General features: G+C 34.1%; 1 protein-coding gene across 1 annotated transcript; it reads right to left on the bottom strand.

The window, feature by feature from the left end:
• Nucleotides 1-814: 814 nt before the first annotated feature.
• Nucleotides 815-9,539, bottom strand: LOC110445539. The gene is made up of 6 exons (XM_021490203.1): nucleotides 9,341-9,539; nucleotides 8,235-8,345; nucleotides 4,083-4,158; nucleotides 2,712-2,870; nucleotides 2,356-2,459; nucleotides 815-998 (listed from the first exon to the last, which is right to left on the bottom strand). The coding sequence occupies exons 1-6, from the start codon at nucleotides 9,485-9,487 to the stop codon at nucleotides 957-959; spliced, it is 639 nt and encodes a 212-aa protein (XP_021345878.1). The 5' UTR covers nucleotides 9,488-9,539; the 3' UTR covers nucleotides 815-956.
• Nucleotides 9,540-16,090: the final 6,551 nt, after the last annotated feature.

Here is a 16,090-nt window from a genome sequence, read left to right as displayed (position 1 = left end):
TGTTGTTTACTAAATATTGATTTTATCTTTAAAACATGCTTCATTTTTTTAAATTCTCTTATTCCAACTTTCGAATATAATATGAATTAGAGTAAGCGTCTGAGGTTATGAGGTAATTTACTACACTTTTCTATTTTCAATTCCGTGTTTGAAAAAAAAATGTTTAGCGTCCATTAAAATTGATCCAATTGAGGACAATGAAATGGTACATCTGTTCCCGTATGCGTGAAACCGTCCTCATGCTAAAGCATGGATTCCGTGATCAAACCTACTTCTTGTTACTGGATTAATTTCATGTCACACGGTCAAAACGTTTTAATATCGAAAACGGTATCGGGCCCATTTTCTCTCCAAAAATCCTCCAGATCGTTGCCAAAATATATGTATCTTTATGACTTAAACACCGGAATAAAAAAATTGGCTTGAGCACGAAATTTGAGTTTGCACATGAGAACAGTTTTATGAATACGGGACCCGGTCATGGTACATTTGTATCCATTCTATAATTCCAGTAAAGTATTTCTTAGTACGTATAGACATATACCAGTGCGGTCATGTTCCAACGAAATAACCTCAATATAAAAAGTCGTAACAAACAATATCTAAAAGAAACACAAAGTTGTATTATCACATTTTATTATGCAACCGCTTTAAGATGATGATATTGCTTTGACATTTCTTTTTAGTTCTTTGTTGAAAAATATAATGAAATCAAATGCACAGTCTCTTGGACATGTGTGTGTCATCTGCAATCAGAACTCATTTAGTTCAAAGTCTCACTTAAGGAATCGCAATGAAAAAACAAACAAAAACATGGTATTTAATGTTTTATTTGTGTTATGGAATACTGTGACTGTGATGAAGCCCGGTGGTATATCCTACCCCCGGGCACCCTTCCCCACCCCCTACCCTAGTGCAAGTGTTGTGTCAATCATTTCTGATGGTATGTGTTCGGTCTAAGCGAAGTAACTACGGCGTCCAACAGCGAAACCACCATTCTGAAAAAACACATAAGAAGAATAGAATGTTAGAACTAAGAAACTCGTTTAGGGAAACTCGAATGTAAAGAAATAAAATCTCATTGATGACACTAACAGATTATGGTTTAACATTCAAACTTTACAATTAACTGACGAGGGCATACAAATAATAATCGGCCATCACTATTTAGATGATTGTCAGGAAACAGTAAACAAAGACGGCGTGTGACGTCATCCTACATGATCTATTCTTTTACAATACGGGCTAGGTGTAATCTGAAACATTTCGTTCAAGTCGGTTAATATACAATGTATAATGCATACACGTTCATAAGGCATAACCAATAAAAAGCGCTTCATTGTCATCTCGTTCACATTTTTTACACCTTAGTGCGCCTTCACTTTCCGTGTAAATTGTGGTAATCTTCAAGGTGATACAGCAAACATCAGACTGTTCATTGAAACGCCAAACATTCGATGTGAACATTGCACTGGTTGTGATGTATGACCTTGCATACAATTGGCCAGGAATGATGAAACCTTTTAATACGTTACGCGTAATGATGTATTCTGAAAGGACCATAATCCTCAGATCTCTCTACATATATTGTCTACCTGGTTTTATTTATGTACCAATTTATACAGTATGACTATTGATTGCACTGATTTGGTAATATTGAGTGGATGAACTATGACCAACTACAGACTCATAGTATAAGGTCACATATCTACTAGTATCATGCCCTATAGTTTGCATTGTATCTTGAAAACACCCGATAACATATGCTTATGACTATTATGATTTTTTTTTTCTCAATTGAGCTACACTTAACTCAGCGATCCAGTCAAGCCCGCTATATAATGTAACTACATGTACATTCAAAACAAATATTACCCTGCTATATTGAGAAAGTATGAAATTCCCAAATTGGAGATTGAAGGATAAGCTAAGATTTACCCGAAAGACTACAATGTACCAGCTATAAGCTTGATTACGTACCAAACTTTATTAATAATCATTTTAAAGATAAAATCCTTTCTTCGTCTGACGATAATATGTAGAAACAATACATGGCCGAAGTCCGTGATCCTGGTAGCAGACAATGTACCAGCTATGGAACGGAAGTCGACGTTCTAAACTTACTGGTCGACAAACTAAGAAAACTTACCTACCTTTGTTTTATCTGGGTTGATGAATGCTTTGATAGGTTTTATTTTGTTTTGTTTCGAGAGTTTAACTTCGCATTAACAGCTAAGTATGAGTATTATGAATTTTATGACATAAACCAATTGGTAGTGTCTATAATACACCATTTGCTAAGAGGTACCCAGTGTAAGGCCTTATATAAGCAGATATCAGTCGGTAAGCACTTACGATAGTTCCTGTACCGAGGGCGCACTCAGTGGGGAGATTGAACACAGTGTTGCCCGAAAGACCACCCTTAATACCGGTAAAGGCAATGGTGGTAAAGGCATAGGCTGGAAAGATAAATTATTTCAGTGTTAAACTCAAATCGTAGGCTTTAAAGATATCATATTTTAATGTTGATTTTAATGAATATGTTAGAAAGATGTAATATATCAACTTAAGATGTTGTCAAGAAGTAAGCTAGGAAAACGAATAAAGGAATATGTTGAGAAATACCCCAGTAAAAATACCATAATTGTAAACATATACGTATACACGAATCAACATCAATCCGGAACTGCATGCTGTTCCGCTTTACATACTTCCGTTTGTGACACCATAGTAAGTTTCGGCTACAGGGATACAGTTGTCAGTAACTGTCAGGTAAGCGGTGGATCGATCTATCATGAAGGAGTACTGCGTTACATTGACGGCACTGGATCCAACACCCAGAAAACCATGACCGGATACAGTAGCGTTGGCTGGAAATGAAAAGTTATCAGTGAGACGAGGCAACTCACACGAGATATCTGATGAGTTGTGTATATCATCCACAGGCATCTACGGCTGTCATATAAATGTAACACGCGAAGGCAATTGTAACCGCCAGACCGGAATTCGAACCTGGGATCTCCGAGCGATAGACAAACGCTCGAACCAATGAAGAGACCTAGACCAGCACACCAACTACACATGAAATGAATATTACACTGCTACATGTATATTGAAAAAGTATAAAATTTCCAAAACACGACGTGCAGGATTAAATGAATTTTACTCTACATGACTACCAGCTAGAAGCTTGATTATGTAACGAACTGTATTAAGAATCATTTAAAAGTTAAAACCCTTTCTTCGTCTGACGATAAACACGGCCGCAGTCCGTGATCCAGGTAGTAGACAATGTACCAGCTATGGAACGTAAGTCGACGTTCTTAACTTACTGGACAACAAACTTACCTACCTTTGTTTTATCCGTTTTGATGAATGCTTGGGTAGGTTTTGTTTTGTTTCGGTATGCTTATAGAGTTCAACTTTGCAATAACAGCTATTTTTAATTTAGAAATATTTGAGTCCACGTTGAGTATTCTTGCTATGTGGTTTCTCTATGACCACCCAAGTACACATGTGTCTGTTACAAACACGTGTTTTCGTGTGTGTAATGGAGACACGTGTGTGTTTGGTTGGTCAGAGGGAACACACAAATAACACACATAGCAAAAGTACTGAACATGGACTCAAAGAATCAAATGTTGTCTGCATCATTTGCCCATGAAATTGACCAGATAAATAAAAACATTAAGCATTACATAACATAATATATCTAACATCAGTTTACCTGTATACTTCCACAAGCTCCCTTGTGTCTAGAGCCTAATTGTTCCTTTACTAAAGATTCAGTTATTGAAAAGGGATTTTATTTCAAATATCTTATTAAAAAGGTTGCATATTTTTGTTAGATCTTAGTTGAGGCAGTCGTGAAACTCGCATTTTATCGAATTGTCTCAAAACCATCTCAATTCATCACAACAAAAATCGACAAAAGACCCAATATTCAAATGAAACAATTTCGTGACATTATTATGATGGCATTCAACATAACAGAAATACAAATGCATACAATAGTATGTGGATTGCATGGTAAACAAATTTCGTATTGCATCATGGTGCAACTTCCAAAGATAGCCTGTTACCTGGTACACAGCTTCCTGGATCTGCATTTGGTATTTGCTTTGTGCATGTTCCGTTACTCACGGTGTATTGGACATTCTGGAAATTAAAAATGGATTTGACATGCATATAACTGTAATATAGCAAATTAACGTGTAGAGTGATTCTTTGTAAACATACTATGTTAAAGTGTGTCGACTGTTATCGCTGTCGATGTAATGATAGGTTCATTAGATTTAACGCATATATACAGTACAGTGCAATTTACACGACAACAAAATAATCGATAAATGAATAAAGTACACAGTTAATTAAGTTAGAATGTGATAGGTATAGCAGTTGATATCTTAACGTGTTTGCATGCAACAAAAAAAACTGAAAATATTTCTTGTATTAAAAGGGTAGTTTCAATATACTTGGAATTCTTTGCAAAATAAAGGTAATACGTCATTATAGCATTATATCAATTACTATCTTGACGTGTTTGCATGCAACAAAAAAACACCTGGGTGGCTTATCTCAAAAATAGTCCTTGCATTAAATATATAGTTTCAATATACTTGACTTACGTCATTATAGCATGATCATTTCAGCTTCGTAATAGGAAACAATATCGACATAAACGTAACATCCATATCCGTTACTATGGTGAAGAATTTAACAAATATAGCCTTGGTCGATTTAGCCATAATACGCCAGCCTTTATACATTTATGCACATCCTATCAACTAACCTGACTTCGTGGTTGCTTTACTGTACATGGCCTTACTTTATTTATGAACCTTTACTCAGATAGACATTACTTTATCAATAAACCTTTACGCAGATAGACATTACTTTATTTATAAACCTTTACGCAGATAGACATTACTTTATTTATGAACCTTTATTCAGGTAGACATTACTTTATTTATAAACCTTTACTCAGATAGACATTACTTTATCAATAAACCTTTACGCAGATAGCCATTCCTTTATTTATAAACCTTACGCAGATAGACATTGCTTTATTTATGAACCTTTACTCAGATAGTCCTTACTTTATTTATAAACTTTTACTCAGATAGACATTCCTTTATTTATGAACCTTTATTCAGGTAGACATTACTTTATTTTTAAACCTTTACTCAAATACACATTACTTTATTTATAGACATGTTCTCAGATAGACATTACTTTATTTATAAACCTTTACGCAGATAGACATTACTTTATTTATAGACATGTACTCAGAAAGACATTACTTTATTTATAAACCTTTACGCAGATAGACATTACTTTATTTATAGACATGTTCTCAGATAGACATTACTTTATTTATAAACATTTACGCAGATAGACATTAGTTTATTTATAAACCTTTACTCAGATAGTCCTTACTTTATTTATAAACCTTTACTCAGATAGTCCTTACTTTATTTATAAACCTTTACTCAGATAGACCTTACTTTAATTATAAACCTTTACTCAGATAGACATTACTTTATTTATGAACCTTTACTCAGATAGACATTACTTTATTTATAAACCTTTAAACAGATAGACATTACTTTATTTATAAACATTTACGCAGATAGACATTACTTTATTTATAAACCTTTACTCAGATAGACATTACTTTATTTATGAACCTTTACTCAGATAGACATTACTTTATTTATAAACCTTTACGCAGATAGACATTACTTTATTTATAAACATTTACTCAGATAGACATTACTTTATTTATAAACCTTTACTCAGATAGACATTACTTTATTTATAAACCTTTACTCAGATAGACATTACTTTATTTATAAACCTTTACTCAGATAGACATTACTTTATTTATAAACCTTTACTCAGATAGACATTACTTTATTTATAAACCTTTACTCAGATAGACATTACTTTATTTATAAACCTTTACTCAGATAGACATTACTTTATTTATAAACCTTTACTCAGATAGACATTACTTTATTTATAAACCTTTACTCAGATAGACATTACTTTATTTATAAACCTTTACTCAGATAGACATTACTTTATTTATAAACCTTTACTCAGATAGACATTACTTTATTTATAAACCTTTACTCAGATAGACATTACTTTATTTATAAACCTTTACTCAGATAGACATTACTTTATTTATAAACCTTTACGCAGATAGACATTACTTTATTTATAGACATGTACTCAGTTAGACATTACTTTATTTATAAACCTTTACGCAGATAGACCTTACTTTATTTATGAACCTTTACCCAGATAGACATGACTTTATTTATAAACCTTTACGCAGATAGACATTACTTTATTTATGAACCTTTACTCAGATAAATATTACTTTATGTATAGACATGTACTCGGATAGACATTACTTTATTTATAAACCTTTAAACAGATAGACATTACTTTATTTATAAACCTTTACTCAGATAGACCTTACTTTATTTATAAACCTTTACTCAGATAGACATTACTTTATTTATAGACATTTACGCAGATAGACCTTACTTTATTGATAAATCTTTACGCAGATAGACATTACTTTATTGATAAACATTTACGCAGATAGACATTACTTTATTTATAAACCTTTACTCAGATAGACATGACTTTATTTATAAACCTTTACGCAGATAGACATTACTTTATTTATAAACCTTTACTCAGATAGACCTTACTTTATTTATAAACATTTACTCGGATAGACATTACTTTATTTATAGACATTTACTCAGATAGACATTACTTTATTTATAGACATGTACTCGGATAGACATTACTTTATTTATAAACATTTACGCAGATAGACATTACTTTATTTATAAACATTTACTCAGATAGACCTTACTTTATTTATGAACCTTTACTCAGATAGACATTACTTTATTTATAAACATTTACTCAGATAGACATTACTTTATTTATAAACCTTTACTCAGATAGACATTATTTTATTTATGAACCTTTACTCAGATAGACGTTACTTTATTTATGAACCTTTACTCAGATAGACATTACTTTATTTATAGACATTTACTCAGATAGACATTACTTTATTTATGAACCTTTACTCAGATAGACATTACTTTATTTATAAATCTTTACTCAGATAGACATTACTTTATTTATGAACCTTTTCACAGATAGACAGTACTTTGTTTACTGCACCATGTTAAGGCAAAGTACACCACATTCCAGACACAGATTCTTGTATAAAAAGTAAAATGTAGAAAAATAACCTGAGAAAATTTTCAATGAGGAACAATGCTCCTTAAGAGACTACAAGGCATAATAGCAGGACATACCAAGTTGTGTTGAGAGCAAAAAGCAAGCAAGACTGAAGCAACGAGATAACAAAGGGCAATAACTCTTACAGAAAAACACAACTTCCTATCATATTCATAAAGTTTACCAAATACAGATATCAGTTACAATATAAGATGTTATAAACATTTACTCAGATAGACAATAGTTGATTTATAAACATTATTCTTCGATAGCAATTTCTATCTATTAAACGTGACATAGCACTAGCTATAATTATATACATTTGACTTATGTCTTTTGACTTATTAGCACCTTCAACGGCTCCTAAATGAACCAAACGGACATATGTTGCAGTCAAGTATTAATTCTGTTTGACTTTTCGTATAAAAACCTAAATTAATGTATATATAGGTCCCTCGTTATTTCATATGTCAAGTGATTATTCTGTAGGGTATTTTATAAACATTAGCGCTAATAGAGCCCTTAAGTTATTGGTAAACATTACTTTTCTAATTGACACCATTCTATAAATACTTACTCTTACATAGCCATTATTTCATTTATTAACATTTACCTTCAAATTCCAATGGTTAAATCTGCAATTAGGAAACCGCACCCGCTAAAGAGAGGCTCAAAATCGGTCTCTCAACAGAAAAGGCTTTCCATGGGGTGTTAATAATGTACATAATAAACTGCTTTGAGAGGAAGAAAAATTAAAATAGATCTCATATGATAGAAGATTGCTTCGTATTGATGTTTCCTCGAGCGGATTTGACAGTTTCAGTAGAGTTGTCACTTAATAATACATAGAAACAATTTCTCTGACTAAGTGCAATATGAAAATACTTACTCGGGAAGAGGTTTTTTCTTTCTAAACTAGCAGCACATAAACGTGGTTTTACTCTATTACTTACTCTGTTGTAGTCAATTAAAACCTTGACGTTTGATGCATAGCCGTTAGTTTCTGATGTCCCTATCAGGGCTACCCTGCGACTGTCAGCGTCAAAGTTAACCATGTAGCTTGCCTGTAAAAACAAGAAGTTGTCTTTGTCATACACCAAAAATGATAAAATAGAATAAATTTTTATATCGAATTGTGTTTATCGTATTCGCCTTAATTGGAACTCCTTCACTTCAAAAGCGTCCCTCACTCTTTTTCGAGAGGAATTAAAACTATCTACACCCCTTTCCCAGACCCGACCAGGCCCTATCAATGTTCGGTGATTATGGCGGGACTTTCTGTGAAGCTTTCGTGGATGGACAACTTTATTTTCCAACTTCCAGCCACACTGGAATGCTCAAACATGTCATGTCGTTCGATGATAACAACTGGTTGAAACTGTACAACTTTTTCTATCGTAACTCGCATTTTATTACCCTAATAAACGCCCCCTTTAAGCTATTTTAAGCGCCCTGACGCTAATTACGGCGAATATGGTACAATGTACATTGTTATTCATGGTTTATACTCATAAAATATATGCTGATCTTTTCTGTAATTTGATATGTCTTAGGAAGTGCCTTTACTATTATGAAATCATTACTCACGATAAAGGGTAATATTCAAAACATTTAATTTACTTAATTTACGTTTTTTCTGTTTTTGGTTATCATCAATTAATCATTATTACTGAGTAAATGATTCTAGATCATAGAAATGCAAATGTGTAACAAGAAGTACATGATACAAAAACGGATGTCAAATAAGCAAATATTAAGTATTAGTATTAGTTACAAAAATTATTGTTAAATTTTATACATAATATGTAATTTTTACAACTTAATAAACGTATCGTATATATGCTCACTTTTCAGTATATTTGCTATCATTATATATCAAATATCATTTTGAGATAGAAAAGAATAGAAATTATAGAAATTTCCATATGTATAATAATTACGATAGAGCGTCGAACCCCGTTCTAGTTTCATGATTTTTGCGTTTGAAATTACAATTGTCTAACACAGAACCTAGAATGGCATTTTACATTCATTTAAAAAAATCATCTGAAACCGGTACCTTAGTGAGGTATCCCTGGGCTGCTTTTCCATTGGCCATGGACCCGATGACCATCGACTCTGTCCCGTGCCATTGTTTTGGGGTACAGCACGGACCTGCTGCGGATGCCAACACGGCGAAACAGGCTAACACGGCGAGTCGGAGCATTGTGGAGGAAAGACTGTCGGAGAGGACGGCGATCGGAGAATGGCCTAGGTCGCTCTGTCAGTCCCCTATGACATTGTTTAACCTCTTATCTTATCGGACCTTGCGACATCTGATGCAAAGCGATTAGTACTGTAGGATAAACAGGGCCAGGAGACGATGATAAGGCATGTCCATTTGTACGGTCATAAGTCCTACTATGTGTGACACCTTATGTTAGTGTACCATATACTATTCTAGTCCATTCCAATCTTATATAACTGGTTATTTAATTATATACATCTATTGGAAAAAAACACTTTATACTGGGAAATGCTCGTCGAATTTTTCGTCCTCCCCGAAAAGGACGAATTAATCACGAATATAAGTACAAAACCTACCGTATAATACACGTGGAAAGCTTAATTCACACTTGGAGAAAATGGATTTTATCGGCAAAATGCGAATATTTGAAAGTTTCCCGATACTATAAAGCGGTGGTGTCGGGATTTTGTTGTTGTTCTATGTATTTGCCATATCGACACACACAACTTTACTGAAGTTCTTAGAGTTCATTGTTTACTCACAATATTGAACATTGGTGTTCAATACACTGGTTTTTTTTCTTTTATTATTCTATTTTCTTTTCAAAACCATTCCGTATTTTATCTCTCAATCCTAACATGTTCGGCAATATATATTTGAGGTCAAATGAAAAACGATTGTTTCCTTTTGTTTCATTTGTCCTTGCGGAGTTAAAAACAAAACCAAACATGATGGCAACTATAAGGAAAACTCTAGAAGGACTTTGGTAGGACAATCGATAGGGCGCCAAACACAGGTATACTAGTAGGATGATTAATAGGGCGCCAAATACAGTGTACAATGGTAGGACGATCGATAGGGAGCCAAACACAGGTACAATGGTAGGATGATTAATAGGGCCAAATACAGTGTACAATGGTAGGACAATCGATAGGGCGCCAAACACAGGTATAATGGTAGGACGATTGATAGGGCGCCAAACACAGGTACAATGGTACAGTGTAGGACGATAGTACAAACACGGTAGGATGTCAATGATAGGGCGCCAAACACAGGTACAATGGTAGGACGATTGATAGGGCGCCAAACACAGTTACAATGGTACAGTGTAGGACGATAGTACAAACACGGTAGGATGTCAATGATAGGGCGCCAAATACACTTACAATGGTAGGACGATTGGTAGGGCGCCAAACATAGGTACAATGGTAGGACGATTGATAAGGCGCCAAACACAGGTACAATGGTAGGACGATTGGTAGGGCGCCAAACACAGTTACAATATGCTACATGTAGAGATATCACAAATTATAGAAATATTAACGGCACGTAGAGTTACATTGATAACATATTAATGAGCGTTTTAATGAACAGAACAAAAACGACCGAGTGCAATGATAGGGCATCAATTTACAGGTAATGTGATAGATGTTGTTTGGACGTCAAAACACTGGTACATGAGTGCAATTGTATTTGTCGGTGAAAAAAAAGACAATCTATTTATATTTGAAGTAGAATTTGACTGAATAACCATATGTTGTGATTTAGGAATATTATCCTTTATTTCCTCCAGCTGGTATATGACTTCATTTTGAAGGCTTCAGCCTTTTCATTCATAATTTGTACAGAAACAAATCTGCTTGAAAAAGAAAAAATAATATTTTGCGGTTTCTATATTCGCAGTACTGTCATAGGTAAAAGCTAGCCTCGTTCAAACAGCCTCTTGACGATTTCGTGAGGCTAGCTCAAACAGAGAATCTGTTTGTGATATCACAGGAAATTTATAAAAAAAAAACACGAATATTTAAAACAAAAATTATTAACTTTGGTTAACGGAATATATCTTTATGTTTTTAAAGCATCATATCTGACCTTTAACGGCAATTTTAAGAAAATTCAATGATTTTCCCCAACCGCTTAAGATACAGAAATCAATGGAACCCTAACCTATTTCAGGCTTGACATTATACATGTAGCCAGTTCAATGTGGTCCTGTTTGTTAAAGTTGTTGTGATTAAATCATGTCCATGTGCTATATACGTCTTATTTAGGGAATACAATATTTTTCATTCAGAGAACATGTTCAAGTAGCATGCGTTCTTTGTAATGTAAATATTGAAAAAAGTACCCACCTGTTAATGTTTTCTACCATAATTGTAAACAACTCAAAAACGGAAGTAATGCGCCACCTATTGGTATTTTGTCTGCGACCAGAGATGTTTGTTTACAGCGGAATATTATTTGATAATGCCATAGTTCACCTTCCGGTGGATTAGACTTGCTTAGTACCGAATTTGAGTTTGTACCAAACGAAGATAACTCTTGCTGTAAATTAAGGATTAAATCCTGTTTACTTGAGATGTGTATACGTAGGATACATACTCCAAAGGGTAGTGAGGCGAATTTAACATGAACTGCTTTCTGAGATGAAAACAATGGATTACCTTTGTGCAGCGAAACCTCACCCTATCAGGGAGTAACAGTTCCAAATTTGGAAGAGTCTACTTCGATAGTTGACATAGCAAATGGGAATAATTTAACATTTAGGTTTTTTTCCACAGACGTATCATATACTGATAGTCATTTTTAGACGAAAATAATGAGCACACGTGGTCTTTGTGTGGTGTAATTCAGATATGATACAAGTACAGGTTTCATCATAGTTCCTGTTTTCTGTAGGCTTCTTATGAACATGTATGCCACCTTCAACACACTCTCATCGAGTGATAATTAACGTCGATCTATTGACAAACCCATATGACTTTCTGTAGTAAAAAAAAAGTTTCCTGGGTAAAGTCAGCGATGCAGAAACGTGCATTGAGAATCAGAAACTTCAAAAGCAATCCTAAAAAGTTGAAATATAAATTGAAACTAAATTTCAAATATTTTTTTATTAAATAGGAACCTAAAGTCATTAGAGTTTTACATGCCTCGAGATCGTTTCTTAAACATCAAACTGATGTAAAAAATATATAAATCATGCGGATTCCTTTGACTTAATCAAGGAAGGGATTTCGGGGAATCGACATGGATAATTTTTTACACCAGACTGATTAAAAAGTGTGTGAATTCAAAGATGTATTAATACAAGATGTATTTATTTTTTAATTCAGTATTTATTCCGTATGGTTGTGACTCTAGTTGTGAAGGGACAAAATATACCGCAAATGTAACTAGATCTTCTGATATACAAACGCACCGTGGCAAAATGCTGATTATGAGCTTCACATTCAAGATGACGTGTCGTAATATTCATTGATTGTGTACAGAAACTATAGGGCATGTTCGTTTATGCGTAACAACCGTCTTTAAATGTAACAATTTCGGGTATAAATCCTGGCGGACCTGCAAATGTTTTTGAAGGCCTTGTAAGGCTTTGTGAAGGCTTGCCTGAAAGCAGAATCAGATTACTAGGTCCGACCTTATTTAATAAACGAACAACTGTGGTCAGACCGGTTCAACCGTATAAACGAAAACGGCCCCTGCTGGCTCACATTAGTGTTTTTTTTATCTTTATCTAGTCGGTGTCGCTTGTACATGTAACATTGACAGAGTTATCTCGCTTCCCACCTAAGTGACCGTAATGTGATATACTCGTTGTTGCTGTAATACATGTATCTATCCTAGATTTGAACCATTATCACCTAACGCCTCAGTCGATATATCACTAAAGCTCTGTGTGTCTACAGAATATCAAAATCAATCAATACCAATACCTTAATTTCATGTATGCGAATATTGTTGACGTATTCAAATAAGGACTTCACAATTATTTCTTATTCCTTGATCTAAGAATGCAAAATAAAGAGATTTCAGGGATGACTTTTGTAAAATGAAAAACGGAACAAAGCAACTTATATCCATGTGTAGTTGACCTATTGCCACGTGAAATAAAGAAACATGATGTGAACGCATAAAGACAAACTCGGAAATAAAATCCGATACCCATAGCCAACGAAGGGAAGATATCACGAACCCAACAGACATGGAAATTATACCGGATACATGAAACTATTTCCTGTTGGGCCACATGTGGCATCTGTCATTATATTTCAGGTTAACTTCCGTTATCTGCGACAAAGCGTTTTAAAACTACGAGCACAACTGCTCCAATCTTCAAGTGACCCTGAAGGTGGCATTTGTATAATATTACTGTTTATGATTAACTGGTGTTGAGATGACATATACGCTGTATTAAATATACACTAATAAGAGTTGAAACATGGTAAGCTAATGCAATTTCAAATAGACGCAATAGTTATAATTCATATATTAGTCTAAAAACAGGAACGGAATACAAAAGAAATAATATCATATTGACAGGAGGCATGTGCAAGCCAGTGGCTTGGGAGCTCTCTCCCACGAGCCTTACCAAGCCTTCTACCAGTAGTAAGGTGGGAAGACGGGGTTTGGTTGTAACATGCAAAACTATATATACTACCCTTACAAAATAAAGTTCTAGCAGAGGTAAATTTAGGACGAGTCAGGCAGACCTGTTTTAAAGGAGCTCGAGTCAAGTGACTAAACTATGTATTCTGGTTGTGAATGCCAAGTTCTAATAGTCCTGGGGGAAAGAATTAACAATAATAATATACAACATTTGATATAGCGCTCTCTCTCTCTAGCTAGAATAAGCCACTCTAAAGCGCTTACATAAATATACAATTTATACAATCGCTACAATTAGCATATCCATTAATCAATACAAGTATTTCAATATTGGTCCGAATTACTGGAAATCTGCTTCAGTTTCTTTATTTCCGAGACCCATCCAACTGATAGGTTAATATCAAACAATTACATAATGTAGTAAAATGTACATGTACACGTATGTACAAGATATTATGTATACATTTTTTTAATTAATTTTAAATAAAAGTGGAAAGTGAGCTAGCAAAGTACATGTACATAAGTAATTTTCAACGTCAGCCATTGAAATCTCTACGTTTTCTCGCAGCGCAATGTAAATATTTTTCGAAATTGTATAATTCTTTTACATTATTAGTACTCGATAATTTCGTTAACTAAAAACATAAGGACTGCTGTGATAGAATCGCTTGATATATTTACATCTCATGTCTTGATAGAATGGACATTTTAGCTGAAGTTTGTGGGCTCTCCTGATTCTGCTTTCCGATAGTCTAATATGCTCAAATGGAATGATAGTATCAATCCAGCATTTGCCCTCCCCCAGTATAAAAAAAATCCAAGAGAATACAGAAATGTCAACAAAAACACAATTCGGTCTCAAAATCGATAAACTAGGGCAAAATATTACCAAAGATATACATTGAAAGAGGAAAGTTGGAAACCAATGAAAAAGTATGTGTTGTAAGGGTACACGTCATCTGCTTCATCGACAACACCAGCCAGGTAAATCTAGGTCAAATCCAGGTAATGTCACGGCCTTACATCGATAACTCGGGTAGTGAAAGGAGAAAACAAGAAAACCACAAGGCGCACGCTAATGAGTATGATTAAAAATATCGACCTTCATATCAGTCATACAAAAAATATATTTGAAATATAAATTGAAAAAAAAAATTGATGATCATGCAGGCATCCTTGATGTATTCATGATTACACTTCACTTTGCAATTGTCCCACTGTTATTTTTAGTGTAACTATTAAAATCTCAATTCTACTATTGGCTATGATATTTGTATACGTGTATTTGTGATTTATAGGTTCAGAAACAGAACTGATGAACCTATTTAATATTTTTTTCTTATTATTTCCGACATTTGATTGGCCAGGAATGCATCACGTGTCCACCGATAAAAACCGATACTGACTTGGAGCGCGTGAATTTTGTTAAAGGACTGGCTATTTCTAAAGATAGAATTATGGCGTGTCTCCAAACAACGCACCGTCCCGCTTCCGAAGTTGTTTTGTTGTGGGTTTTTTTCAGATTGCTTACATCACTGTTTTGAAAATAATGAAACAATTATAGCCTTTAACTTCGGTCGATACCTGGATTTATCAACCCGAGAAAAGATATATTAACCTCGGACTGAGTCCTCGGTTAATATATCTTTTCTCGGGTCGATAAATCCAGGTTCGACCTCAGCCAAAGGCAATAATTGAATACTATTGACTTGTGATTACAATTTATCACGAGAAATGATAATACACACTGATTGATTTAGGTCAAAACTGAAGATGTTTAAGATGAAGGTGAAGATTCTGTGTTCTGCTTGCTCTAATACTCATTCCCAGTAAAACATCATGGAAATCTATATGATAAAATATATATGGATTTACGCAAACAGTGTAGGAGGTATCGTACTGAGGAAAACAGTAGCTCCTTCGTTTAACGTTACACTTAAAGAGGAAGTCGTACCATGTCTCCTTTGTGACAAAATACAGTACCCAAAGGCCACACGGGCTGATTACCAACTTAATGTAAAAAGATCAAAGATACTGACAATGTTTCATCTTGATCGTTCTACGTTTCCTTATTACGGTATTTTGATTTATCAATCCGAAAACTGTTCAATTTATGGACATATCCATCAATGGCCGTTCGTGTATGATTGTAACCAGCCAACCCATGGACGGGTGTACTGATCACATTAAAAA

This window comes from Mizuhopecten yessoensis, unplaced genomic scaffold (genome assembly GCF_002113885.1).
Source record: "Mizuhopecten yessoensis strain PY_sf001 unplaced genomic scaffold, ASM211388v2 scaffold2329, whole genome shotgun sequence".
NCBI classification, from domain to species: domain Eukaryota; kingdom Metazoa; phylum Mollusca; class Bivalvia; order Pectinida; family Pectinidae; genus Mizuhopecten; species Mizuhopecten yessoensis.
The sequence above is the reverse complement of the archived record's forward strand: the minus strand, read 5'-3'. Positions and strand labels throughout refer to the sequence as shown.